The 27,959-nt window shown below is 36.4% G+C and overlaps 8 protein-coding genes across 9 annotated transcripts; 6 read left to right on the top strand and 2 right to left on the bottom strand.

Moving 5' to 3' along the window:
- Positions 1–261: 261 nt before the first annotated feature.
- Positions 262–1,152, top strand: LOC111803732. The gene has a single exon (XM_023688258.1). The coding sequence runs from the start codon at positions 262–264 to the stop codon at positions 1,150–1,152; it is 891 nt and encodes a 296-aa protein (XP_023544026.1).
- Positions 1,153–2,411: 1,259 nt separating this feature from the next.
- On the top strand, positions 2,412–3,213 carry LOC111804464. Its single transcript, XM_023689271.1, has one exon. The coding sequence runs from the start codon at positions 2,472–2,474 to the stop codon at positions 3,141–3,143; it is 672 nt and encodes a 223-aa protein (XP_023545039.1). The 5' UTR covers positions 2,412–2,471; the 3' UTR covers positions 3,144–3,213.
- Positions 3,214–5,142: 1,929 nt separating this feature from the next.
- LOC111803731 lies at positions 5,143–6,036 on the top strand. The gene has a single exon (XM_023688256.1). The coding sequence runs from the start codon at positions 5,143–5,145 to the stop codon at positions 6,034–6,036; it is 894 nt and encodes a 297-aa protein (XP_023544024.1).
- A 1,696-nt stretch (positions 6,037–7,732) lies between these two features.
- Positions 7,733–8,593, top strand: LOC111803730. The gene has a single exon (XM_023688255.1). It carries the CDS (start codon positions 7,733–7,735, stop codon positions 8,591–8,593), a length of 861 nt encoding a protein of 286 aa, XP_023544023.1.
- Positions 8,594–11,677: 3,084 nt separating this feature from the next.
- Positions 11,678–13,389, bottom strand: LOC111804425 (NADPH-dependent aldo-keto reductase, chloroplastic-like). Its single transcript, XM_023689227.1, has 7 exons — positions 13,198–13,389; positions 13,068–13,118; positions 12,929–13,005; positions 12,758–12,845; positions 12,316–12,591; positions 11,992–12,237; positions 11,678–11,918 (listed from the first exon to the last, which is right to left on the bottom strand). The coding sequence occupies exons 1-7, from the start codon at positions 13,312–13,314 to the stop codon at positions 11,832–11,834; spliced, it is 942 nt and encodes a 313-aa protein (XP_023544995.1). The 5' UTR covers positions 13,315–13,389; the 3' UTR covers positions 11,678–11,831.
- A 2,807-nt stretch (positions 13,390–16,196) lies between these two features.
- On the bottom strand, positions 16,197–19,626 carry LOC111803804 (ultraviolet-B receptor UVR8-like). 2 transcript variants are annotated; one of them, XR_002816426.1, is made up of 12 exons: positions 19,551–19,626; positions 19,242–19,450; positions 19,038–19,111; positions 18,855–18,939; positions 18,549–18,680; positions 18,148–18,378; positions 17,744–17,974; positions 17,570–17,613; positions 17,216–17,393; positions 16,875–16,965; positions 16,696–16,739; positions 16,197–16,616 (listed from the first exon to the last, which is right to left on the bottom strand). XR_002816426.1 is itself a non-coding variant. In XM_023688376.1 (12 exons), exons 1-12 carry the CDS (start codon positions 19,553–19,555, stop codon positions 16,488–16,490), a joined length of 1,458 nt encoding a protein of 485 aa, XP_023544144.1. In that variant the 5' UTR covers positions 19,556–19,626; the 3' UTR covers positions 16,197–16,487. The 2 variants fall into 2 exon arrangements, 1 of the variants encoding a protein (XP_023544144.1); XM_023688376.1 differs by having other exon boundaries at positions 17,211–17,393.
- Positions 19,627–22,833: 3,207 nt separating this feature from the next.
- On the top strand, positions 22,834–23,457 carry LOC111804202 (transcriptional regulator SUPERMAN-like). The gene has a single exon (XM_023688924.1). It carries the CDS (start codon positions 22,960–22,962, stop codon positions 23,425–23,427), a length of 468 nt encoding a protein of 155 aa, XP_023544692.1. The 5' UTR covers positions 22,834–22,959; the 3' UTR covers positions 23,428–23,457.
- A 2,812-nt stretch (positions 23,458–26,269) lies between these two features.
- LOC111803729 lies at positions 26,270–27,772 on the top strand. Its single transcript, XM_023688254.1, has one exon. It carries the CDS (start codon positions 26,270–26,272, stop codon positions 27,770–27,772), a length of 1,503 nt encoding a protein of 500 aa, XP_023544022.1.
- Positions 27,773–27,959: the final 187 nt, after the last annotated feature.

Raw genomic sequence — 27,959 nt, 5'->3', positions numbered from 1 at the left:
TTTTAGAGAAAATATCAAAACTATTTAAAATTATTTTTTCAATTAACATACATTAAAATGGTACGTTTTGAAATCTTATCGAATAAGTAACCATCTAGGCNTAAAATTTTCAAATATAATTAATATTTTTATTATGATGGCAACTTGCTAGTCAACCAAAAGTAGCAAGTCAACAAAATAATAAGAGACGCTAAATTAAAAAAAACGCGTTCTCCTCCGCCTTTAATATCTCCTCTGCTCTTCTCTGATACCCAAACCACGATGGCTCCGGTGCCGAACCAAACCAAGTTCCATTTCACACATCCAAACCACCCTTTGCTGTATCACTCCGACAGCCACCACGATTACATCTGCGATGCCTGCAAAACCCCCGGTTCCGGCAGCCGGTTCCGATGCCATTCCTGCAATTTCGATCTCCACGAATACTGCGCCGATTGCCCCGACAAACTCTCCTCATCCATCCACCACAACCACCACCTCACTCTGGTTCTCCGTAAGCCCAGCGGCGCTCGCCTGAACGAGCGAATCTGCGACGTTTGTCGGGACCCGGTTGAGGGGCTGTTCTACCGGTGCAAAGACTGCGATTTCGACGCCCACCCACTCTGCACCCAACTCCCTAAAGAGCTCCGCCATGTGGCCGACAACAAACATTCTCTCAAGCTCCAGAAGCTTCCGTACGGTAGCTGCTCTGTTTGCAAACAGGGCTGTTCTTCTCTTTGGGTGTACGGATGCGAGATCTGTAGAGTCAATATCCATCTTGACTGCTTGATTGGACCGGACGTATCGCCGCCGAGTCAGACAACGTCTCGTGGGATACGGCCGTCGTGGACAGCCGGGCCGCCTCCGTTTCCTGGCGGCGATTTTCCGTGGAATAGTGGGGGATTTCCGTACGGTAATTATGGAATGGGAGGGCATAATGGGGTTTATGGCTACGCCGCCCCTTACAGCGTTCCCGATTACCATTTTATGTATCCAAATTATGGATTTGTGCACAGTAATGGGAATCATCAGACGAGTGAAGCAGTAAATGCAGCTCAGCCGCCGCCGTCGGCTAGTGGGGGAAAGCCTGGAAAGTCAATGTTTGCTCTAGTGGGTAGACTGACAGTTGGCGTGATGTCTAGTGTTATTTTTGGTTTCCCTATTGGCTTTTAATCGGATTTCGATTATTGTAACTGGAAATTGAAATATATTGCTTTTTTAATTCAATTCAAATTCGAGCTTATTCCAATAAAAATACGTCAATTATTATCACAAAAACTTATAAATTACTACTTTAAGTAATTCATTGTCCCTATTAAACTCAGAATCCAGACAAAATAATAATAATAATAATAAAGCAAAAACAAATAAAAATAAAATAAAATTGTTTATGTAATTTTTGTTATCTAACTAATTTGTTAATTAATACTTTGGAATTAATCAGATTTTTATCTATTTCTCTTTTCTACTAAGATTCTTCTTATTTAAATTAATAAAATTTTACTACTTTTCTTATAATACCCTTAAATATTTTTTAAAAATTAAAAAAAAAATTACTCTTGATATTGGCTTTAGTTAATATTTTATTTCGAAAACACTCGTATTCTTTCGATAGTATTTCAAAAATATCATTAAACCTTACAAAAACAAAAAATTAATACCCTTCCATTTTTGTTTAAAACAAATTTTACTAGGTTAAAAAATGCCAATAAAATTTCAAACTTTTAATGTTATTTTGTTGAATTTATGAGTGTTTTTTAGACGTGGTATTATTAACTGTAGATGTATTTTTTTAAAAAAAATTAAAATTTAAAGATATTTAATAAATCTTCTAAAAATTTAAGTATATTTTTTAAAGCGTTAGAGGGGTATTTTAAAACTCAAGTTTAAAAATATTTTTGAAATAAAATATTAACTATTTTCCATCGAAATGAAAGGTAATTTTAAACTTTTTTATGAAAGTTTAGAAATACTTTAAAGATTTTTTAAAAAATTTAAGAGTATTATTATTATTTTTTTTTTTTTTTTTTGCAAATTTAAAAATATTTTTTTTAGAGAAAATATCAAAACTATTTAAAATTATTTTTTCAATTAACATACATTAAAATGGTACGTTTTGAAATCTTATCGAATAAGTAACCATCTAGGCAAGGTGTATTTATATATAATTATTTGGGCTTAAACTTTCACCTCAATAAATTTGAATGTCAGTCAAATGACTCGAAATGAACACGGCAATGTACAAATTCAACTTGAGAGTGATGTGCATGGATTCTATTTCATTCATGGTTTTATAGGGAAATATATATATAAGAAAACAACAACATCTAACAGTGACCAGCAACAATAAATCAAAGGATTTTTTTTTTTTAAATAAAGACCCTAAAAGTCTTGGTCTTTGCCAAAACCAACGAGAGCCATATAAGCAAGAGTGCTCCCCAAGCAAGAGAGGCGCTATTTTTGTCTCCTTTTGTGGGTACTGATCGAGAGAAATGGCTGATGCCCATCCAAACCATCCTCCGACGATGCATACCTCCTCCGACTACCCCCACGAACTCTCCTCCTTCCTCCACCGCCACCCACTCGCTCACATGATCCGCAACCCCCATGTTCCCTCTCGAACACATCGGGTATGCGACGTGTGCTGCGAATCCATCCACGCCAATTTCTACCACTGCAAGGACTGCCACTTCCACGTCCACCCACTTTGCACCCACCTCCCCAGCAGCCTCCGCCACGTTATTGACCCCAACCATAAGCTCTTCCTCCACAAGCTCTCCTCTGCCCGCTGCTCTGTTTGTAAAGCTGATTGTTCTTCTCTCTGGGTCTACGGCTGCAGCGCTTGTAAAGTCAACATCCATCTCAAATGCCTTCGAAAGCCCTTCGGTTCGCGGGAGAACGCCCACCGGCCATCTGGGTCACGTGGGATGCACCACCATGCACCGCCGCCGTGGGCGACGTGGCCACCTCCTAACCACGGTGGTTTTCCCGGTTGGGGATACCCGAATTACCAAATTGGGTATCCCGGACCTGTTCAATTTGCACACAACAATCATCATCCGCCGAGCTTGGGATCGATGTTTGGGAGTACGATGTTTTCTCTGGTTGAGAATTTGGCGATTGGTGCTTTGTCTGATTTTATTTTCGGTTCCGTTGGTTTTTAATCCTTCAATTTCTGATGGTGTTCTGTTCATCGTCCCCACTTGAATAATATAATCAAATGTTTGTAGTGTATATACAACAATTGGGTTCATTTTGTACTTCTCTTTTAATTGATTGATTAAAAAGATTGATTGGGATGATGTGATATAGGAAATTATTTGAAGAGACAACAATAATGGACGAGAGTGACACCAAAATTATGAAATTCTACTTCCCAAAAGAATGAGAATCTCTCTGGAAATTTCTAAATGAAAAAACAACCATATGTGTTAGTTGTGAGTTTGAAGCCATTATAAATGGTATAAGAGCTAGTCATTGAAGGATGTGCCAGCGAATACTTTACGTCCCTAAACGAGATGGATTGTGAGATAGTCACTGGACGGTGTACTAAATGACACCGAGTTGCCAAAGAAAACGCTAGGACCTTAAGAGGGGGTGAATTGTGAAATGGTTATCGAGCAGTGTGCCAACTCAACAAGGACGCTAAGGGATGGATTGTGAGGTAGTCATCACGCATTGTGCCAGCTCAGCAAGAACGCTAGCTCCTAAGAAGTAGATTATGAGATAACCTCTATAGGGGAAGCTTTTTAAGCCCAACATTCTTTTTAGAAAACAAATTTAAAAAAAAAAATGGGTTTGAAAACTCAAAACATTTTGCTTTTGTACCTTATAATAAAATTAGACGATGAGAATTTACGATTATATCCTTTGGACACGTGAATATTCAAGGTTATTCTTAAAAGAAGGCTAATTAGGTCTTAATTTCCTTATTTGATTTCAATTAATATTTAATAACTATTTAATTTTATTAAACTTTTTTTTTCTTAATTTTGAATTTTTAATGAAATTATAAAAATAAAAATGAGTTATTAAAAACTATTTTTAAAAAAAGTGGAAAATAATTATGGTGATTACAAGAATGAGCCCCAACATTTTTTACTTTCCGGGAAATTGCTCAGAGACTTGTTATTTTGTCGTGTCATATCTTAGGCTGTATTTATGTCCTAGTTGATTCAAAAGAGCCACCGTTATTGACTTTCTATAAATAATAATATAAATATTAATATAATGTCCAATACAACTCTCATAAATTAATTTAATATAACTCAAAAACAATAATAAAAATATTAATTTTATAACAAGTTCGAAAACAACTTGTCGTATGATATTTTCTTAAATCCACTTTAGATCTATTTTAATAATATAATAAAAAAAAATTAATGTTTTTTTATATATAAAAAAGTAAGAATTTGTCGCCTAATCAATTTTTATGTCTTTTTTTGCATCTTATATTTATTCATATAAAACAAGGTCGACTTAGTACATAGATGAATATAAATAATAATTATTAGTTGTTTTGTCCATAAGACATTTAGTTATTTCTATTTGTGCGAACCATTTTGAAAAAATAAAAATAAAAATAAGATCAAAAACTTATATCCAATCAACTCTCGGGTTCATCTTTCTAACTATCTTATCCAATTAGACACTCAAAGTGTGATGGGATCTGTTAGGAATCAGAACTTTCCACAATGGTATGATATTGTCCTACTCTAGGCTTCCCCAAAAGCCTCATACCAATGGAGATAGTATTCCTCGCTTATAAATACATAATCATTCCCTAAATTAGCGAATGTGGGACTCACTCCCAACAATCCTCAACATGATCCATCTTCGCCAGCTGAATATTACTTGTACGGAATCTAAGGTTGTTCGACCACATACGCTACTTGCGCGTGCATGTTCAATCGTCTGCAACACAAATGACTTATCTATACACTAAGCCAAGTCATTTGACTCGACCTCGCGTTGACCGTGCCTGTTGTCTATGTGTTACACTTGGTTTAGACACTACGAGTTGAGTTAAAAAAAGTATTGGGGTTTAATTAATTTGTAAGTGAACAAGAGGATGGTGGTGGAAGTAAAATGCATACACAAAACGCGTTGTTGTCTCTATAAATGCTTCCCACTCAATGTGTGTTATCACAAATAGACACAGAAATGGCTGCATTGACCAAGAATCTCAACCCCCACTTCTCCCATGTCCATCCAAACCACCATCTCATTCACAACACAACCGACCAAGCCAATTACATCTGCCACGCCTGCAAAACCACCGGTTTCGGCGACAGATTCCAATGCCACGTCTGCATCGCCGAAATCCACGTGTACTGCGCTAATTGCCCCCACCAACTCTCCTCCTCCTTCCACAGCCACCCACTCTCTCTCATTCTCTCTAAACCCCAAACCCATCACCGGACGACGACCATCTGTGACATTTGCCGTGAATCCATCGACGGCGTGTCCTACCGTTGCAGCCACTGCGACTTTGATGTTCACCCACTTTGTACTCAGCTGCCGGAGAAGGTTCGCCACGTCATCGACGACTACCATAGCTTGAGGCTCCAGAAATCGTCGTTTGGGAATTGTGGGGTTTGTGGAATTGATTGTTGTTCTTTGTGGGTGTACGGATGCGATGGTTGTAGAGTCAACGTACATATCAAATGTCTTCGGAAGTCGTACGGTCCAAAGAAGAGCAGCGGGACACGTGGGATACCACATGCTCCACCGCCGTCGACGGCGGAGAAGCCTCATTTTAATGGTGGATTTCCGCCTGGTTATGGAGGGAATTATTATTATGGGTATGGATTCCCTTGGGGTGTTCCGAATTCTTATTATGGGTATCCTGGATATCCATTTCCATACAATAATAATATCCCCAATTATCCGCCATATCATGGTGGAGAACATGGGCATGGGCATGGGCATGGACATGGATCTTCATCGTCGTCGTCAAATTGGGGATCACTGTTCGGGACTACAATGTTTTCTCTGATTGGAAATATAGCTTCAGGTGCTATCAATGGTATTCTTTTCGGATCCATTGGTTTTTAACAATTTATCCCTCGTCTTTAATTTTGAAGTGACTCCAATCCAGCTTACTTGTTCGTAAACTTTTAAAATATCTAATGTATGTGTAAATTTTCGATTTATGTCTTAGAAAGTTTCCCGATATCGTTAGATGGAACCAAATCGAATCAAGTCTCATAAATTAAAGGGGAATTGTTTGGATCCGCCTATCAACATTCAAGAATTCATGAGCTTATTTTATTACATCAAAGTTTGGGTCAAACTTGAGTCGGGGTTTGACCAAATATTAACTCTTTTAATCATAAGTTCATGGGGCTAGCTCGATGTGTGAATCCATGATCGAATATGATTTAAAATGGTTGGTTCAATCTTTAAAATAGTGATCCATATTCAATCCAATGAGTGAATAGGTTGGATTGAGCTAAACTAGTTAAACTTTAACTTTAAGTCGAGCTTGACTCGAATTGAGTTAGACTTGGCTAGTTTTGACTCGGCAGGTATAGAGTTTTAAAAATTAAATTAGCATATTAGATATTAAATTGAATTTTATGTGTAATGAGACTTTATAAAATTTAAATAATCTAATTAAACATAAAATATTAAAGAAAGAGGAAAAGAAAAGAATTTTTAGATTATATAATTAGATGTTATCTATATATTAAATGAAATGAAGATTATACCAAACTTTTAAGAATAAATTAATATAAAGAACAAATTACCCAGATTAGAACTATAATTTGATAATAACGTAAGCGAAACAAAACTAAGTCAAAGTCTTTATTTAATCACAAGTTGGTAAACTAAAGTCAACTAAAGAACCCATGAATCATGCCTTTACATTTAGCAAATTTTTTTTTTTTTTTTTTTTTTTTTTTTTTTTTTNAGAAGTCCTATGAATTGAAATAAAAATTTTCATATTTTTTTAAAAATTAATATTAAAATGGTAACAATGATTATTGATTATTGATTATGTTTCTTAAAATATAAAATAAATACATAAATGTATCCATAATTAATTATTTTATATATATCATGTAATATTAATGTCACATTATGAGCAATTAATCTTCATTTAGTTTTAGATGGTTACAAATTTGGGATAGTTGATAATCAGAGTTATGGTATTTTTTAATATATTTTAAGGTTTATTTACTTAGTGGTTAATTGTCGTCATAAAGTATACATAGTGGTTAATTATGGTCATAAAAAATACGAAAGCTACAAGTCTTGGAAAGCTTCGTGAAGATTAAGAATTTTCATTTTGAGGATATAGAAAGTTGTATGTTATCTTGTATGGTAGCTCGAAAAAAATGTAATAAAAGGAGCATTTGGGTTTTCCATTAGCTAATGACTAAGTTTATTTGCAATTCTATATAATTTGGTCGTGGAGTAATTCGAATCTTAAACAAGTGTTTTTGGTTAAGATATTTGATGAAAAAGGTAATATGAATTAAGTATTTTTTTATCATTTTAAATTGCATGTTTAGAATTAAGATAGACATGATCGATTCTAGAGTGATACGAATCTAAAACAAATGTTCTTGAGATATTGGATCAACAACGTCATCTGAGTCTTACTTTTTTTTTTGGTAGTCAAAGGAAAAAAAGAGAGGGCGGAAAATCATAAAATAATAATAATAATAGACGCATTATTGTAGCATTTAATAGGTCTTGTTTCTTCCCTTAGCAAATCCAACAACCAAAAGATCATCAGAGAAAGATGGCTCCGGTGCCAAAGAACACCAAATTTCATTTCACACATCCAAACCACCCCTTGATTTTTCTCTCCGACGATCAAGATTACTACTGCGACGGCTGCAAAACCATCGGCTCCGACAGCCGATTCCGATGCCACGGCTGCGATTTCGACCTACATGAATTCTGCGCCAATTGCCCGGAAAAGCTATCCTTATTCATCCACCACCACCATCTGACTTTGGACGTCCTTAAGCCCGAAGCTGCTGCCCCCGGCGGCCGGTTTTGCGATGTCTGCCTGGGACCCGTCGAGGGCCTGTACTACCGATGTAAAGATTGCAACTTTGACGCCCACCCACTGTGCACCCAACTCCCCCAAGAGCTTGACCATGTGATCGACAAAAACCATCCTTTAAACCTCCAAAAGCTGCCCTTTGGAAGCTGTGTTGTTTGCACAACTGATTGTTCATCTCGTTGGGTGTACGGATGTGATATTTGTGGTCTCAATATCCATCTTGACTGCCTTTTGGAGCCCTACGACTCGCCGCCCGCTCACTCGACCGAGCCTCCAGTTCCACCGCCGAGTGGGACTACCTCACGTGGGATTTCGTTTGCACCGCCGCCGTGGCCAACTGGGCCAACTGGACCACCTCCAGCTCCTTATGGTTTCGCCGTCCCTTATTTTGGCTATCCTGTTGGATTCGGGTATGGATATTCCTACAATAATTATGGTTATTATCAAGCAAGTCAATATGGATATGAAGCACCGCCGCCCCCGCCGCCGCCACGTGAGAGAACGCTTACAAAATCAATGTTTTCTCTGGTGGGTAAACTGACCATGGGTGCAGTTACCAGTTCCATTTTTGGGATGCCTTTAAATTTTTAGTGATATTGCAGTTGGAATTGGAAGTATGAACAAGATCTTTGTCGTTTGCTTTTGTCTTTTCTTTCCTTTGTGTTTCTTGTTTGAATGTATGAATAAATGTAAATTAAGAATTTTAATTAATGTATGAAATGAAAGACGAAATTATTGGAGTTTCTATCGTTGAGTAACTGAAAAGGAAAGTACGCTTTATTGGTATAGACATAGACAGTAACTCTCAATTCTTTTAAGACATTTTTAGTCATTCTATTCTCAAGATTGCTCTCGTTCCAATATGGTTTTCAGTACATTCATATACCCCTCTGGTATATAACTGTCATTCATATAAAACATTTTGGTTAAAACAAAAAATAAATCCATGAGGTCTTTGCCTAAATAGGAGAAGTTTTCGTTATTGTTATCAATTGGTACTAGAGTTGTAGCCAAAACCTAACTACGTGTCGGAGGAAACCCTAAAATTTCAAACAAAGAATGAGCTGAAAGTCGTGCCTTGTCTAGACGTAAATTGTACTTATAATCCATTTAGATATTAACTCCTAATGAATAATATCTTATCCCGGTAAAGATAGATAGATCTTTCTCGTTATTTTTATTGTAAATCAACAAACCAAGAATTTCAGTGCGTTAATATTGCATGGATTCACACAATAATTATTAATTCAACTTGAAGATGACTGTGTCTTTGCCTTCCCACCCAAGTTTCAACCAAAATCAGCTGAACTTATTAATTTATTAGATTGAGTCGGTCTGATGTGTATGAATATCTCCGAGAGTTGGAGAAACTTTGACAAAAAAATTGGTGTCATCACTAAAATTTGTCTTTTTTTCCGCTTATGAAAAGTGACATATTTTAACTATGGAAAACTATTAAATGAAGATTTAATATATAATATAAGATCGTAACCATGTTTCGTCAAAGTTAAGTTAAGATTCATCGTTGTGTTCAGCTCAACAAGTGCTGGTCCAATATCGAGGGTCGTCAAAATTGAAGGTGCAAAAATATGAATTGAAGAAGAACCCGAACCCCACCACGAGTACTTACTTACATACAATATCTTATGAATTTCTGCACGTCTCAAACTTTAGCCTTGTTTTAATATGTAATGACATTATAATTTTTAAGGAATATTTAGTTATATAATGACCAGGTCTAGGATAATATGGCACGACACGGCAGCGTGATTTACGTAGCAATAAATGTCTTGTAATAATAAAGTCAAATGAACATTAATCAAATATTTAATTAATTCATAATATATGCTACAAGGTCAGAAGTTCCTGGGACCCACCTCCAAATTTATATATTTTCGATTTGTTCATTCTAAAATTCCATTTTAGTATTTATTAATGTTTTCATTTTTTAATGCATTTTAGAGGAATATAATAAATTTGTGTCAAAACAATTAGAACATATTTCAAACCTCCACGTCCACGTCACCATGATGTGAGATTCCACTTCGGTTGAACAGGGGAACGAATCAATCCTTATAAGAACGTGGAAACCTCTCTGTCGTAGACGCGCTTTAAAACTGTGAGACAGATGATGATACGTAAAGTGTTAAGGCGGACAATATCTGTTAGCTATTACAAATGGTATAAGAGGTAGATATTAGGCGGTGTGTTAGCGAAGACGTTAGCTCTAAAATGGTAGATTGTGAGATCCCACATCGATTAGAGATGAGAACGAAGTATTCTTTATAAAGTGTGAAAACAATGATACATAACACGTCGGTTAATGTGAAAAAGAGGATGTCACTCTCTATAGAAATTTAATCGAAAAGAAAAGCGGTTTAAATAAATAATAAATTTAATTTATAGTAAGAACCTTCCTAAGTCTTGGTCTTTTTTTATTATATAAGAAATTGGTGATGGAAGACTTTGTTCTCACCCCTACTTATAACCTCAGCAGGTGGTGCTCTCATTACAAAACCCTAATGGCAGTCCCAAACATGAAGTATCCATATGCTTACTACAACTATGGATATCCTTACCCTCACCAAGGATATCCCAAGAACCAAGCTTGTCCTCCTTATGGATGCAATTATCCTCCTTATGGTTATCCTTATCAAGGATATCCATATGCTGCAGCAACAACAGTTCCTCCTCCTGTAGATCATGGACAAAAGCATGGGCGAAAGGCAGGGAGGATCTTGACGTCCATGCTTTCGTCTATGATTGGGAGTATCGGTGCTTCTTTCATCTCTTCCCTTCTTTTTGGGGAATAGTTCTTATGGTGTCTTGTTTTTTCTTTGGGTTTGTTTATGGAATATGTATTTGGAGCAAATAAATCACTCCCGTTCGGGTTTGGTTATGGAATAAATTGTTTGAGTTATCTGATATTCGAGTGTGTATGAAAGAGAAACTATAGAAATATTTGTAATTTGTAACCGTGAAGTATTAGAGAATTATAGATTTTCTACTCCACACGTTTGATAGTTATTCAGAGAGTGAGTAATTTTTCACTAATGTTGCATCCATGAATTTGAGTGACAAGTAAATAAGATTTGAACCCTAATACGAAAATATATCTGCTAACTCTTAATCGGGTATTTTTCTAAAACTCCTTCTAGTTTGCGTTGCATCCGGTAGACTTATCAAAATACTTATTGATTTGACGGGTTGTTTTGGTGACTCAAAATCAAGAAATTTATAAGTCAATGTCTTTACGTTTCTACTCTCGTCAATGATGTTATTCATGATTGTGATTGAATAAGATAATTGTCTATCTTTTAAATTTCCGAGAAAAATCTAGATAATTATTAAGAAATAAAAGTTAGTAAATAAGTTTAATTCTAAAAAGTTCGTCTTGAAATTCGTGTTTTGGTTCTTAAAATTTTATTTTGGTAATAAAAAATATTGTAAACATTCTAATTTTTTTATATTCAACACTTACCATTAAATTTTGCTATTTCAGTTCAAGCATAGCTGGGTAGATAAGATATGAATATCATTTTAACGCAAATAAATTTCATAATGGAAGACTACGACACAATTGTTTGAGAATTGTTTGAGAAGGGAACTGAATATATAGAATTAATACCACACTTGGAACAATGAATTGAGATTTTAGAAGACAAATGGGTAAGAACGACTAAGAACTTAAAATGTTAAAAAAGAAAACAACATAAATTATTACAAAACAATCTCGGAATTAATATGAAATGGCGTCCTAAAAGAATGACCAAATCGATGTTTATCACAAATTCAAAGTGTTGTTATCAAATTCATATGGATATGGATATCATATCTCACCATCCCAAAGCTCTTCAAGGCTTTTATAAGGGCTTTGAGTTTCATGGACTGCAAAATCCCCGCGAAGAAGACGTTGCTGCATAATACAATCCATGCAAAAATTAGATCAATTTCTATGGCTTTTGAGCTGAATATCATTGATTACTTACCTGATGAATTTGTGAGAATTTTGAGAAGAGCTCAGGGGGAATGGACCAATCAAATAAGCTAAGGTTTTCAACAATCCTTGATTCATTTACGCTCTTTGGAAGAACACTGTGGCCACTTTGGATGCCCCATCGGAGGGCCACCTGCGCCGGTGACTTGTTCAGCTTCTCTGAAATTTCTATGAGAATTGGCTCCTTCAAGATTTCACCCTTCACCCAGCTCCCTGGAGATCCCAATGGAGAATATGCCTGCACCCATCATCCAATTTTCTATGTAAATTTGTGTGTCTGTTGATTATTGATAGCTAATGGATTTAGAAAATGTACCGAAAGATGAACGCCGGTGGATTTGCAGAGGTTGTGAAGTGCAGGCTGCTGCCAAACTGGGTGGCATTCAACTTGGTTAACAGCCGGTGGAACTTTTGCAGTTTTGAGCAAATCTTGAAGCTTTTTTGTTGAGAAGTTGCTTACACCAATGGCTCTTGCTTGCCCAGATGCATACAATCCCTCCATCGCGTTCCACGTTTCCGCAATGCACAACGGCGCCATGACCTCAGGAGCGAACCCTCTCGACCCGGGTTTCGTCCTGAATGGCCAATGTACCTGAAATAAACATGTCACAATTCAGGATTGTTTATAAGTAAGGAATACTATTTCCATTGGTCGAGACCTTTTAAAAAAGCCAAAAACAAACAATATCATACTATCGTAAAGGTTCGTGATTCCTAATAGTCACATCAGCATTTCATAGGGTATAAGAAAGGCGTACAAGATAGAGATCGATGTAATCAAGTTGAAGATTTTCTAAGCTTTTGCTCAATGCTTTGCAGACATCTTCAGGTGCTTGATCGCTGCACCTGTGGAGGAGATGAACGCAAAATCACTACTAATTTTGATGTAAATCATGATGGGGTTTTAGTACAAAACATGATGGGATTACCAGAGTTTAGAAGTGATGAATATCTCACTTCGCTGGACTACGCCCGTTGAAAACAGCTCCTTAAATGCTGCTCCTACCTGCAACAGAGTTTATGAATTCCATGTACAGAATTATGTTAAGAAGAAGGCAAAAAGAAAACCTCTTTTTCATTGTCGTAGACATGAGCACAATCAATATGCCTATAACCAGCCTGCACATAGAAACAGACAAACCCATCAATTTTGACTCTAAACTAAGTGCAATTTAGATATGTAATGATGCAGAGAAACCTTGACAGCGGTTTTGACAGCTTCTCCGACCTCGCCGGGAGGGGCTTTCCATGTTCCGAGGCCGACAGCCGGAATGGTTGCTCCAGTGTTGAGATCAAAATGCGAGAGTTTTTCCATGTTTTTGGGGCTTCTGAATCTCCAACGTTGTTTATTCTGGAAGTTTGGTTGGAAAGAGAGAACAGAGAGAACAGAGAGAACAGAGAAAACAGAGAAAACAGAGGTGGGGTTACCTTATTTGGTCTGGTTTTTGGTGAGACAGAAAGGGTATTATTAATGAATGGAGAGAATTGGGTTTTCTTTTTCTGGTCGTCTCTTCGTCTTCCATTGTCGAAGACTTTATATGGATTCCATTGTTTTCCCTTTGAGTGAGTTCCGCCATAAAATGAGGATCTCTGCTCTCTCAAACACACGTTTATCTGCCAACAACAAACTTCCTCATCCAAACCACTCTCTTCCTCGCCTTTAAAATACACTCATTCCCCCCATTTAATTACATCTGATGCTTCTTCGTTCAAAAATGGAAATGGAAACGTCTTTCCAATAGACACATTTTAAAATTTTGAGAGAAAGACGGTAAGCGAAAGTTCGATAATGACAATATTTACAATGACCATATTAATTTCTCCAATCAAATCTTTTTTTTTTTCTTTAGTCCGTATCATAATATTTTCACACAAGTTTAACGTTATGTCGTAAAAAAATTCATAAAACATATAAAACAAACTGATATTATGTAAATATAACAAAAAATAATAGATTTTAAAGATTAAATTACAAAATTTAATTTATAGGAATATGAAAAGGTTAAAATTTAGTTTATATGATTTTAAAATTTAGAATTTACCTTTTTAGTATGATAAAATCTTTCTAAATAGTCAGTGTTATCTCTTAAACCTCCGGTTTAAACTAATTATTTATTGATCAAAATATAAAAAAATATATTTATATTTTGACATTTCTATAAAAAATTGACACATCAACTCGTAGATATTTTAAACTTCCAATTTGTCACGTTTTACTTAATATAATGTGAACCAAATAAATTGTCTACCTACCTATTATTTTATTAATTGTTTTGTTCTTTTTCTAAGGTTGTTTTTAATTAATTAATTATTTATTTTTAATCATTTAACTTACGTGATAGTGGCAATTAAGAAAAAAAAAACCATTTAGAGATTAAATTTATTAGCTTAAATATATATATATATATATATATATATATATATATANTATATATATATATATAAGACTTTATTTCAATAAATAAATAAATGTATATGACAATAAAATTAAAGAAAAACAACTTCGTAGTTAATTAGTAATATGTCTGTTAATGAGAGGTTTCGAAAATAGTATTTAAATCAAAAAATGAAAAACAAGAAACAAAATTGAAAAATATATGTTAAGGAATCTTTATATCTTAAGCTTAAACATATTTAAACAAATAAAAATAGTTGAAAATATATATAATTGCTTTGAACAAACCACCATACACACGGCGGCCCTCTTGGCCGGACCATCACTCACAGGCCACAGTTCTCCCTTTGGAGACTTCTTTCTGCGCGCGCACACACACACACACCTCATACTTCCAAACCCAACGGCTACAAACTTAAATTACAAGCAACAACTTATCCATAATCACCAAGCTTAAGCTTTCTACTTTCTTTCACTTTAATTTTCATTTCAAGCAGCAACTCGACGGGGAACCAAACGACGCAAAGGAGATTGAATCCCAGAAGCTGATATTCTAACACTGCCATTAGAAGAAGAAGAAGAAGAAGAAGAAGAGGCACTGTCTTGTTCATCACCTGCAAGTCTTACATATGAAGCTGAAGCAGAGGGAGACTCGTCGCAGCGCCATGACGGTTGGGTATCGGCTTCGTTATAGCCATTTCTGTAGTGGACAATGGCTTTGTAAAGGAATGGAATGAGGCCCTCCATCTTCCTCTACAACCACAAAGGTTATTACTTGATTTGGCTTCTTTGAAGAGAAGAGAAGAGAAGAGAAGAGAGCAGATGGGTTTGGTTTTATGGGGTTATTGAAAGATTTGGGGGATGAAATGTTATATGGGGTTTGTTTGGATTTGAGAATCCAGCTTCTCACGCTAACCCACAATCAAGATTTGGCCAAAATCGAGTCCAAGGCCCTTCTGATAGCTACAGAAAGCTATATCCAAACTAAATCTCCATTTGGCATTGCAATCTTCCACCAAATATCCTTTCTTTATTAATTATCTTTTCTTTCTTGTTTTCAAGTTTGGTTTTTTATTATTATTATTTGGAGGGTTTCTTGGTATTAGTAGCTTCTGATTCAAGGCTCCTCGGTTTGCTTGTTTGTATTGTTCTTGAGCGCTGTTCATATCAGCAGATGGGTTCCAATTTGCTTATATATATGGTCTACACTCAGAAACCCATTTGAGATTGGAAGTAACCCCAAACCATACGAAGGTTACCAACTCACTCTAACCTATATCAGTCGGGAAAGAAAATGAAGCATTCTTTGCAGGGTGTAGAAACCTCTAACGATGAACTTGAAAGAAAAATTCTAGAGATGACAATATATGCTAGCAATGGACAAGAAATGAAAATTTCAGAGATAGACAATATATGCTAGCAAAGGTAGGTTTAAGAAAGAAACCCTAAAAAAGACAATATCCGAGACTGAAATGAACATGGATTTGACTACCACTACTTCCAAGTTACTACATTATATGAATGGAACTAAGATGTATGAATTGTTTTGGACATATCTTATGTTATTCTCTTGTGCAATTTTATGAATGATTTCCCTCCTTTTTTTTTTTTCTCTCATATATACACATGTTTCTTGCTTTAAACTTTGACAAGTCCCATGGAACAAGTTACATACTGGCTACTAATTTAATATCAATATCAAGATCAACATGATTTTCCTTCAGAGGGAAGCCTCAATAATGAAGCTTATCAACCAAGCACCTAAACTAAATCCATCACCTGATCACACCAAAAACAAATGATGCAACAGAATTGAAAGGCCAACCCCCAAAATTATGTTTAAATTATATTTTACAGAAGTGGAGTTTGAAGAAGTTCAGAGATTTTTTTTTTCAACTCAAGTTCTAGAATGGAAGCAGCCCAGATTCAAGCAGTTAACAACAATATCTGGCTATATCCTCTACTGAACACAATGTGAAAATGCAAGTTTGATATCTACTGCTACTCAACTAACTAACCAGTCTAAACAAACAAATGAACATGTTAACCAGATCATATGGTTCTACCTCCTTCAGATTGATAACTTACAACAATTACTTCGATGGTTCAGCCTCGGCCAACATGAGCGTGTGCCACCAACCACAAACGATATTTTGCGGTAAGCATCCATCGATGGGAACCTTAGATGGTATGTTGCGATCGATTGAATCTCCAAGACCAAGCTGCGAAAACACGAAAGATATCGATAAAAATGCAGCAGGACATCGAAACTGACTTCTTAAGCTGAAAGAATCAGAGTACCTGGCCATATTTATTCCAACCCCAAGAAAATAACTGGCCATCATCTTTAAGAAAATCAGTAAGGGAAAAGATTAGAGCAAGAAATAACACATACGAGGTCAACAAAATGGTGTCGTGGGATCACTTCAACCCACATTCATTTCAGTAGATTGAATAGTAAAATCATAGGCTTACGATACCTGTTAGTACGGCATTGTGTCGAGCGCCACAAGAAATTCTTTTTGCACGCTTACTTCCCAAGATCGGAGCATCCAAAAGCCTTGGTACAGTCTAAAGTAACAAAATAAAAGGAAATTCTATGAAGACTAAAGACTAATCCAAGCAGTTTCATCATAAGTTCTTTGATGGTAAAATCACTTAGTAGTGGGAATAGAAGCAGACATCTCACGCTTAAAAACCAGAGACAATCTAATCCAAGCAGTTTGACAACTTTACTTGTTCTTTCTTCCATTCTCATCTAGACACAACATCGCTTACAAATTCATGGAAACGCTCAGGCAGAACAGAAAAAGTACCTCACCCTGGTCAGCACCAGTTCCCAACTGTCCAAACTGGTTGCCCCCAAAGACATAGATAAGACCTTCAGCAGTAATACAAAGAGTGTGCCATAATCCAGCAGAAATGTTTTCCACTTGGGTACCCGATAAAGAAGACACAAATGTCGGTCTCAGTAGATCATTGGTGTTCCCTTGCCCACACTGGATTAATAAAAGCCGTCATACGAAGATAACTAAACAATATTGGTACGTTTAACACAATAAGAATGGCGTGCTTGCAGTAGAGTACTTAAGGCATTTTGTTGCTTAAAATGGCTTATAGTTTGATCTTCGAGAAGAGCTTCGCCATAGAAAGACAATAGGGAAAGAAAACAGACCTGTCCATATAGTCCCCATCCGAAAGTAAGCAATGCACCAGTATCTGATACGTTAACCATATATAAGCAGAGTGAAACAGACTATAAAAGAAGAGGTATTGATGGCAAAAAAACCAAAACTCTGGCTGTATGATACTTTTAGACTAAACAAAGAAGGATATCGTATATTCTCACCTGTTACTACGATGCTATGGCGACCTCCACAAGCAATCCCCTTCACATAATTTCCGATCACTTTACCAGCAGCCGCTTTGGATCCTTGATAAATTACTGAAGACCTATCTTTAGCAGAAGTAGGCAATTCAATGCAAGGAATGATATGAGGGGAAGATACCATCTTCACCCGAGTACCCAAACCTAACTGTCCTTCACCTCCATGGCCCCAACCCCACACCTGTCCCATATCTGAAACTTCAGTTAATATAATGATGCATCAGGGTGTCTTTTTTCTTTACATCAAAAATCTTCCATAGCTTCGTACTTGATATACCCTACAAAACTATGCAGTGTAACCACAAAACGCTAAATTACGTCTGCAAATCGTGAGCATGTGGGTGGCTTCTGCATCAGAGATTTACCTGATAGAGCTAAAGTGTGGCGTCCACCAGCTGCAACCGCAGCAATCTTCACTCCCGGCCCAAAATTTACAAGACATGGTAATGCAGTAAATAGCTCATCTCCCGGACTAGAAACTTCAGCATCTTCCTTAACTGAATTGATTTTTCTTCGCTTTGCAGTTTCCTCTCCAACCCTTTTGTTGTCAAGTTGGGAATCCGTTCTATCAACTACGTTCCAGTCTTGAGATTCAACTATGAAGAACATATACATTTAAACAATCAAATCTACCAAAACTTCGAAACAGTTCACTTGTTGGATTTCATGAATCAAATTAGTATCCAGGATAACAATATCAAGAATACATATAATCTATTGGTTTTGCTAACTCCCCTGCCCATTTTCACAAGAACTTGAAAATTACCTTGCTCAGTTGTGGGTAGAGTTTGTTTCCCAGTAGAATCCTTTAACATAGCTCCCCCAATGGCCAAATCTCGCAATGTTTTCATGGAAGGTATGCACTCGCTCCAGCCCCATGTGTACACTTCGCCAGCCTCTGTACATTTGTTATAACTTCTTAAGCAGAGAAATATCCTTTACAATGGAAGAGAACATGTTTCAATCCTCAAAATAATCTATCATATCAACAACATAACACCTTCCCAGAAACAAGAAATCATCTGAAATTCCCTTACAAGTTTAGGTTGCAACAAAGAGAATGAAACGGTACCTGTAACGGAGACACAATGAGCCCAACCGGCATCAGCCTTCACCACCAAAGCCTCAGTTGGAAGAGGAAACGCCTCAGGAATCTCCTTAACAATGTTGCAGCTCGAAGAAGATTCCAAATCAATTCCAAGAGCACGCATAAAAATAAAATCAAAGAAGTTTTTCACTCAAACATCCACATTACCCCATGTTTTCCCGAAGTCAGGTAAATTTGACTTTCCTCATCCGCCGCACCCCACGTAATTAACTTTCCAGAATCTAAAACCCAAATCCATGAACAGTTCATCGACCAAAATTCAAAAAAAAAAAAAAAAAAAAAAAAAAAAAAAAAACCCCGAATTCCAGAAAACAATAAGAACAAGATTCCAAGGATCGAGAGCTTTAAAACCTGAAATGGCCATAGCAAACCCACAACCACCGCCGCAGACTTCCTTCCACGAATCCCCGCCTTCGATTGAACCCGGAAGCCGCACGGGCTCCGGCGAGAGCAAAAGGGATTTATCCGGCAAAGCTCCGGGAAGATAACCCCACATAAAAACAAGGGCATCGATTTTGTTCGCCATTTTTGCACAGTTCTGTCCTGCTGCATTCTCCTCCCTAATCCATTCGAAACCGACAAATAACAACTCAGAGAAATTCTAATTTCATTCAGAAAACAAAAACTATTCTGTAGAGAAGAAGAAACGGAAAGCTTTACTTCATCTTTCTCTCTTTGCATTCCGATGCATCCGCACATGAAAATTCAGCCAAAAAAAGAAGAAAAAACCAAAAAAGGTAAATTTCGAAATAATTTAAAAGGAATGGATCGTATCATTTACAGAGATGTAACGTGAGCCACGTCGGATATCGACGTGGTCATTGGACACGTGGAGAAATCGTGGCCGCGTTTGAGATCGCCACAAGATTAAGCTGGAAGTTTCTGGAAGCCAAAGACTTTTCAAATCCGAACCTTTCCAAATGCTTGCCACGTGGGTACCACATTTATTTATATACCGATTTACATTGGAGATCGCCACTTCTAAATCCACGGTTTAAATAGACCCACGTATGCCACGCTTAATTATCATTATTTTTTTAAATCAATTTAATAATTATATATTTTTTTTAATTATAAAAATATACGCTATAATCATATGCAATAATTTGAAAAAGAAAATGTCTCGGCCCACGTTGGGCCCAACGGACATAATTTTGTGATGGGCTTGGCTTGTTTTCAACCCAAAATCCCATTTTACAAAAAATTTGCATGAACTAATATTTTATATAATGGAACATTTTTCAGCAATTATTTCTCGTTATATATTTTTAAAATTACTCAAGTACGTGTCATACATACATGCATTATATTTTTTAACTACGATCTATTACTCGTAAAAACGAGTGTATAATAGGTTAAAAATGGATGAGAGGGTTGATCTAGAAGTCAGCACATCCCACGAAACATGCAAGAACACCTTCCTTTGCTTAGGCTCGAATCTTTGAACCATATATTGTGAATACACATACAATAATTTATGTTATTAATATCATCAGATCTAAAATACACTGTTAATGGGTGTTTTAAATTTGGGTGAGATAAGTTTGAAATATTATTGTTATTCCATGGGTCTGTGTCAAGGGAATGCATGAAAATAAAAACTTTATATTATAAAAATATGACCAATCTCACCCAATTTCTTGTCGTTGCTCCCTTTTTATAATCATTTAACACAACAATTTTCGTGCCGACACAAATAATTTCTCAATTATATATTAAAATGTAAGATAAGCTCACTTCATCTCGAATTTTCTTGAAGTTTTTTTATTTTGTAATAAAATTTTTTTTAAAAAAAATGGAGGTTCTCTCTGGATTTACGGATCAAGTTGCAAAGGAAATCATATTTGAAGGATTGGGACAGTCGATTAGAAAATGGCAAATGTCTTAATAATAATAATAATTATTATTCTGGAATTAAAAGATGAGTGATCTGTTCATTTTCAATAATGTTGAAACTTTTGTCACATTATATTTTCTTAGCTTAGGTTTCATTCTTTTCCTTCACAATCCTTTTAATTTATATCTTACTAATTTAATTCAATTATTTAAACATAATAAACCTATATATATATATATATATATATATATATATATATATATATATATATATATACGCTTATTTTTGCTAAAATCATATACGTTAGAAAGGGATCATTGACTTGACCTCTTTAAACCGCATGGTACATGACTTTGAAGTATCGCTTTCTTATGAATCATATCTAATGTCGTTCCAAGTCTAAATTTTGTTGACGCCTTCATAATATTGATGTCGTGATATGAACTAAGAGATATCAATCATACAATATGCTTTAATGAAGATGCGAAGAAAATATTGTTGAAATTATCAAAACGATATTTCAATTCATGCCACATTGAAGAAGAATGAAGTTTCATGTTATAAATTTTGAGTCGATTACGATTCAGAGTTACTGAATTTATTAATGTATTTTAAGATTTTTTATTTACTCTAACTTAAAATTATTAATTATGGCCATTAAGTAGGAAGGTTATAACTCTTTGAGGCTATATAAAGACATATATGTTGTATTTGTAAGAAGACTTGGAAAATTTAGTAAAAGGAGCATCTGTGCTCTTGTTTAGCGAATGACTAAGTTTTTTTGCAAATCTATGTAGTTTAGGTTGCATATAGAATCATTCAAGCTCGACGATGATCAATCTTGCTTGTGAAGTGATTCGAATCTCAAACAATGTTCTTGCCTTCAGATATTCGATCAACAAGGTAATCTGAATCTTACTCCCCTTGTAGTGATTGCTTATCTTATCATGTCGTTTGAAAAAACCACCTCAATGCACGCATACTTTACGACATGACAGTTGTTTGTGTGCTATTTAATTTTTTTAAAAAAAAAAAAAAATTGATTAATAGAAATTATATATACTTATATGAGATTGTAACAAAAAATTTATTTGTTGAGTAGGGATTAAGTAAATTTCCAAATGAAATAATAATAATTTAAGTTGAATAATGGAGAGTTTAAGGGACGACAATGATCAAATTGTAACTTACAAGAAATCGAATTGTTTATTATATTTCTGAATTCTTGGTTTATTGGCCAATAGATAGGCTAACTAGTTACGCAAATTGGAGAAATCATGAGGGCCTATTAGGAATTTTTCTGGGATATAAATATTATGATATAAATTCTAATTAAATAATATTATTTAGCATAACTAAACATTTTGACTACATGATTTATTTATATATTATACACACACATGTACGTGGAATAATTGTTTGATGATGCAATATTTAATGTAGAAATGTTCGGTTTTTCATCTCCTAGATAATTACACTTAATTTTATGTCAAATGAGTTTGAAAACAATAAGGTTGTTCTAATGAGTTGGATGATTTTATTAGGAGAATTTGTCTAATTAATTAATAATTAATAACTCTCCCACGTCCATTAGATCTGAGAACAAAACCGTTGATAAGAGTGTGGAAACTTTTCTCTCCTCGTATTTTAGAAACTTAGAGCGGAAGTCAAAAAAAAAACCCAAAAAGGATAAGATCATGGACACTGAGCCTCAAAAGGGGATGAATTGTGAGATCTCACATTGGTATTGGTTGGGGAGGAGAACAAAATCGTTTATAAAAGTGTGGAAACCTCGAAACGTGTAAGAGAAATCGGGTGATATGTCAGAGAGGATATTGAGCTGGGAAGGAAGGTGGACACCGGATGGTGTGCTAGTGGGCCCCAAAAGGGGGTGGATTATGAGATCTGACATCGATTGAAGAGGAGAATAAAATTCTTTGTAAAAGTGTAGAAACCTCAAATCTCGTAAGAGAAAGTCCAAAAAGAATAATATGTACGGTCATTAAAGGACATTTTGTGGATAATGGAAGAAGAGAGAGAGAGTTGCGAATTAATTATTAGGTAATGAGTTGTGGTAAGTGATAATGGTTTGAGTGAGATGAGTTGAGTTAGGGCAAGAGGGTGTGGGAAAACAAGAGGGTGTAGAATAATATCTACCCACTAATTCACCTTAAATATCCAATTTAATGCAATTTTCTCATCTCAATTCCATACCTTTTCACCTTCTGCGCTATGGAAATGGACTCCAAACCATGCTGGATGATGTGGGAAAACAAGAACAAAAAGAAGAGGAATTTAACCACTTCAATCAACCAAGCTTCATGGGAAGAAGAAGCCTTTGCTGAGGATGCTGCTGCGGGTCATCTCGGCGGCTGCGTTTGGCCCCCCAGATCCTACTCTTGTAGCTTCTGCAAAAGGGAATTCCGGTCGGCTCAAGCTCTGGGTGGTCACATGAATGTCCACCGCCGTGATCGGGCTAGATTAAAGCATCAATCTTTCAAACCCCAAATCGATCTTCAACAACACCCTAAAACAAGCCACGATTTCCTCAAGGATCAGGCCGCTGTTTGTACCAAGAGAAAGAGACCCGATCACGTGCCGGCCACTCTGGCTTTCCTTTTCCGATCAGAGGTAATTGGACTTACTCATACCTCCGTTGAGGATTTGGATCTTGAGCTCCGCCTTGGCGGCGCTAGATAAATAAAATTGCACCGCCGTGACTTTGTTATTTCTCTCTGTTTTTTTTTTTTTTTTTTTTTTTTTTTTTTTTTTTTTTTTTTTTTTTTTTTTTTTTNATTTAACAATATTGTTCACACAAGTAAATTGAAAAAGAATTGAAAAAAAGTTAGAAAATTTCTTGCTTTCAATAAAAAAAACCCATATACATAAACATACATACATTTGTAAATTAGGTGCGTATCGATCGAAGTGAGAATATTATTGTGGAATATTTAAGAGTTCGTGTTCCATTATTTCTATAAATTTCCATTTCTTTTTTACCCATTTTTTTATTTTCTACCACGACTGTCTAGTAATAACCTTGTTACGATCTTCGTTTTCCTCGAAGATTAGGTTTAAAAAATGTGCATGGAAATATGTGAAGAACCCTCGGTAATAATATCATATAAAGGCAATGACATTTCATGTGAGATCCCATGTAAGTTGGAGAGGGAAACGAAACATTCTTTATAAGATGTGGAAACCTCCCGTAATAGGCAAGTTTTAAAATTGTGAGGCTAACGACGATACGTAACGGGTTACAGCGGACAATATCTACTAGCGGTGTGTTTGAGCGATTACAAATGGTATGCCAAGTTACTGAGTGAGGTGGGTTTGAGGGTTACAAATGGTATGTCAAGTTACGGAATGATATGCCAACAAGGATGCTAGAAATCTTTTATTAGTAGACGCATTTTACAATCTTGAAGGGAAGTCTAGAAAGAAAAGTCCAAAGAGAACAATATTGTCCAGAGAAAGTCCAAATAATATCTACGAGTGGTGGGCTTGGGGGTTATAAATGGTATGCCACATTACTAAGTAGTATGCGAACAAGTACACTGAGAACCTCTTATTAATAGACGCGTTTAAAGGAAAGTCCAAGAAAGTCCAAACAAGACAATATCTGTTGGCGGTAGGCTATGATAGATACTCGAAAACGAAACTAAACCAAACCGAGATAAAGTCGGGATGGTTGAGAACATTGATTCCCTTTTTGTGAGGGTTTAATTATAATACTCCACGCATCATCACAGATCCATTTATGAGTGTCAGTACATGAGTCCAAAGCTTTGGCAACAACTCCATGGCATCAACAATTAAGTATTACAAATACTAGAGTACGTCTTGTAATCGCCATCTCAGTCACTTTCTTGTTTCTTCTTCTGTCTCAATTTGTGCAATAAAATCTCCCATTTGCAAATTCTGCAAAACCCTCACAAGTTTCATGAAAATGGATAAATTCCAATTCCCTTACGGAACCCTAACATCACTTCTTGTTGTAATGACAGACTTTTATGCCATTTTTTGTTACCCTTGCCTCAACCCAAAACCAAACAAACAACTCATTCAATTATGCTTCAACAAATAGCTTTCTATGTATGGAAATGCAAAACCAAGAATATGCATGATTCTAGCTTCCCACAAGATAAGGATGTGTATGAGAGCATTAAACTCAATTTTATTTGTAGCACAAAAGAAAAATGCATAAGGTATCGTTAAAAACACCAAATATTTAATATAATAACCTAACCTGTCGTTACAGTAAGTATATGAATAAATTAAAACTACACACGAATATGAGGAGAATCTTTCCATATGTAAACTGTAACGGACTTAACTCAATGCAATAAAAATAAACGCAACCGTGAGTTTGAACTATTAAAGTCTGGTGGTTGTTGGAAAATAGAAAGGAAAGAAGAATAAAGATGGCAATTTTGCAGTAAAGGGTTAATAATTGAAGAATGTTTTGATGGGTGGGGAGGGGATTTTGTTTGGTACGATGCATGTGAGAGAGAAGAGAGAGAGAATGAAAGAAAAAGGGTAATGAAGAAGGAACAGTTCAGACCCGAGCACATGGGACATCACATTACATCCCGTTCATGTATTAAATTAGTTTCAAATGTCATCTAAATTATATAAAATTACCTTCAAAACCTAAGTTACTCCGCCATAATTTCATAATTTTCATATTTTATGACTATAATTAATCAGTAGATTAATGTAACCTAAAAGTAAATAAAAAGTGAAATGAAACCAAGCCGGGAATAAATATTTAAATGTAACTTTCAATAAATAATATATGAATAACATTTTCCATTTTTATTAATTTTTATTCCAGGTAAGCAAATGAGGCCTTAATAAATATTTAAATAATGAAATATTCTTAATAATTTTTTTTTTTTTTTTCTGTTAAAAAATGGGTTACAAATAGGAAGCTGGACTTGAGCCAAAATGGGCTTTCTTTTTCAGGCCTTCATTCGTGTGAGTTGATTAGACAACGAGAAAAGCGGCGAATTTTTATCAAAAGTCTTTGGTCTGAGTTGACCTTGACCGACCACAAAGCTTTGAATTTGAAAAGATCAGAAACTGGTAGTTTCCAACTAACATTCATCCAACAATAATATATAATCTCCAAAACCATAATTTAAGCCAAGAAATTGAAAGGAAAAAAACGGGGTTGAAGTTTGACCAAGCAATTGAATTCCGATCATCCACACCTTCCCCTCCGAACAATTTAAATTCAATATTTAGTTACAGCTCTTGATTTGGTCGTGTTTTTCATATTTTGATCTTTAGAGCGACCCAAAGTTTGTTCCTTTTCCTGTTCGGAATTGGAACGCCGCTCTGTCGGCCTCGCAAATCCCATCTCTCCGACCTCGTCTTCATGAGCCACCACCCAAATGTCCGGCTTTCTCCCGAGTATCGCCACCCCATTTCCATTCCCTTCTTCTTCTTCTTCTTCTTCTTCTTCTTCTTCTTCTTCCTCAATCAATCCTAAATTTCATTGCCCAGCCCCCATTTTTAGAGTCTCTTCTCACAGGCCATGGTTGTTGCCACCATGCCGTGGCTTTCAGGCACCATTAAAGGAACTACCCATCACACCCTTCAATTCTTCTTCCATGAAAAATCCCCTCCTCCTACCCTTGGGATCCTCTCCTTCGACACTGCTAAAACCATGGCTGCCCTCATTTCTCTCTACCGATCTCTCTCCGACGAAGAGATTTTCAAGCTCCGGAACGTCGTCGTACGCTCCCAAGGTGTCGCCTATTTGAATTCCAAAGACAAGGAGTTTCTTCTCAATCTCGCTTGCTCCGAGCGGCTCGAGGAATTGAACAATGCTGCCTCCTCTGTTTCTCGACTCAGCAAAAAGTGCGCCGATTTGGGCCTCGCCCGATTCGACCTCGTCTTCTCCAATATGAAAGATGGAATATTCAATTCAGTCAAATCCAATTCGGGTTTCAAGAATGTTGCTAAACTTATTGGAAGAATGGAGAAGCTGGTGTTCTCCACGGCGGAGCTTCATTCTTCTATGGAAGCTCTGTTCGAAATGGAAGCGTCGGAGAAGAAGCTGCAGAATTGGAGAACGTCGAGTCCAAATCAATACCCACCTGTGAATTTCGAAATGTTGAAGAAAAAACTGGCTACCCAGAGGAAAGACGTGAAGCATGCCAAAGAAATTTCGTTATGGAATCAGAGTTTCGATTACGCAGTCGGAATGATGACGCGACTCATCTGCGTCATATACGCGAGAATTTCCACCGTCTTCAGCCCGTATGTTCCGGAGCAGGATTGTTCTTCGTATCACAACCCACCAACTGGAATCTTCAGAGACAGATTCTGGAAGTGGAATTTCTATGGCGGACATCGAAAGTCCGGCAGCGGCGACGGCGAATATAAGTTCGAAACACAATCTGGGCCGATTCCGAAAAGGGGGAAAAAGGAATTGGTCCGATTTCCGAGTGTGATTAGAGTAAACGACGTCGCCGAATTTCGGTCCGGGGAACTCAATTCCTCGAAGTTGGAAAATAACAGAGTATACACATCAGCGCCACCAACGACGGTGGGGGGAACAGGGCTTTCATTGAACTACGCGAACGTGATACTCTTCGCGGAGCGTTGCCTGCACTCTCCGACGACGATAGGAGAAGAAGCGCGTGGGAAGTTTTACGAGATGTTGCCAGCAAAAATAAAGCAAAATTTGAGGGCTAAATTGAGAAGGAACAATTGGATGAATAAAGGAGGAGAGGAGAAAATGGGGAGCGAGAGGGATACGCAGTCGCTTGCGGCGGGGTGGAAGGAGGCGGTGGAGGACATGATGGGGTGGTTGGGTCCGTTGGCTCACGACACAATGCGGTGGCAGTCGGAGAGGAACATGGAAAAACAGAGGTTCGACACCAGTCCGACAACGCTGCTGATGCAAACGCTGCATTATTCGGACTTGGAGAAGACAGACGCCGCCATTGTAGAGATTTTGGTGGGGTTGAGTTGCATTTATAAATTTGAGAATCGGCAGACGCAAGATCACCGGAATTGTAATCAACAATAAAAAAGAGACGTTGAATTGGGTAGTTTAGTTTTAGTTTGGTTGTATATATACCTTTCTTCTTATCATATGTATACACATATACTCCATATGTTATACTTACTTCACACCTTGGTATAGATAAAACTTACTACAAGCTATCGATGACGCTATTTTTATCAACATTTTACGAACCTCTACCGGTATTTTA

The sequence above is a fragment of the Cucurbita pepo genome, chromosome LG10 (assembly GCF_002806865.2).
Source record: "Cucurbita pepo subsp. pepo cultivar mu-cu-16 chromosome LG10, ASM280686v2, whole genome shotgun sequence".
NCBI classification, from domain to species: Eukaryota; Viridiplantae; Streptophyta; class Magnoliopsida; order Cucurbitales; family Cucurbitaceae; genus Cucurbita; species Cucurbita pepo.
This window is presented reverse-complemented; position numbering and strand designations above follow the sequence as displayed.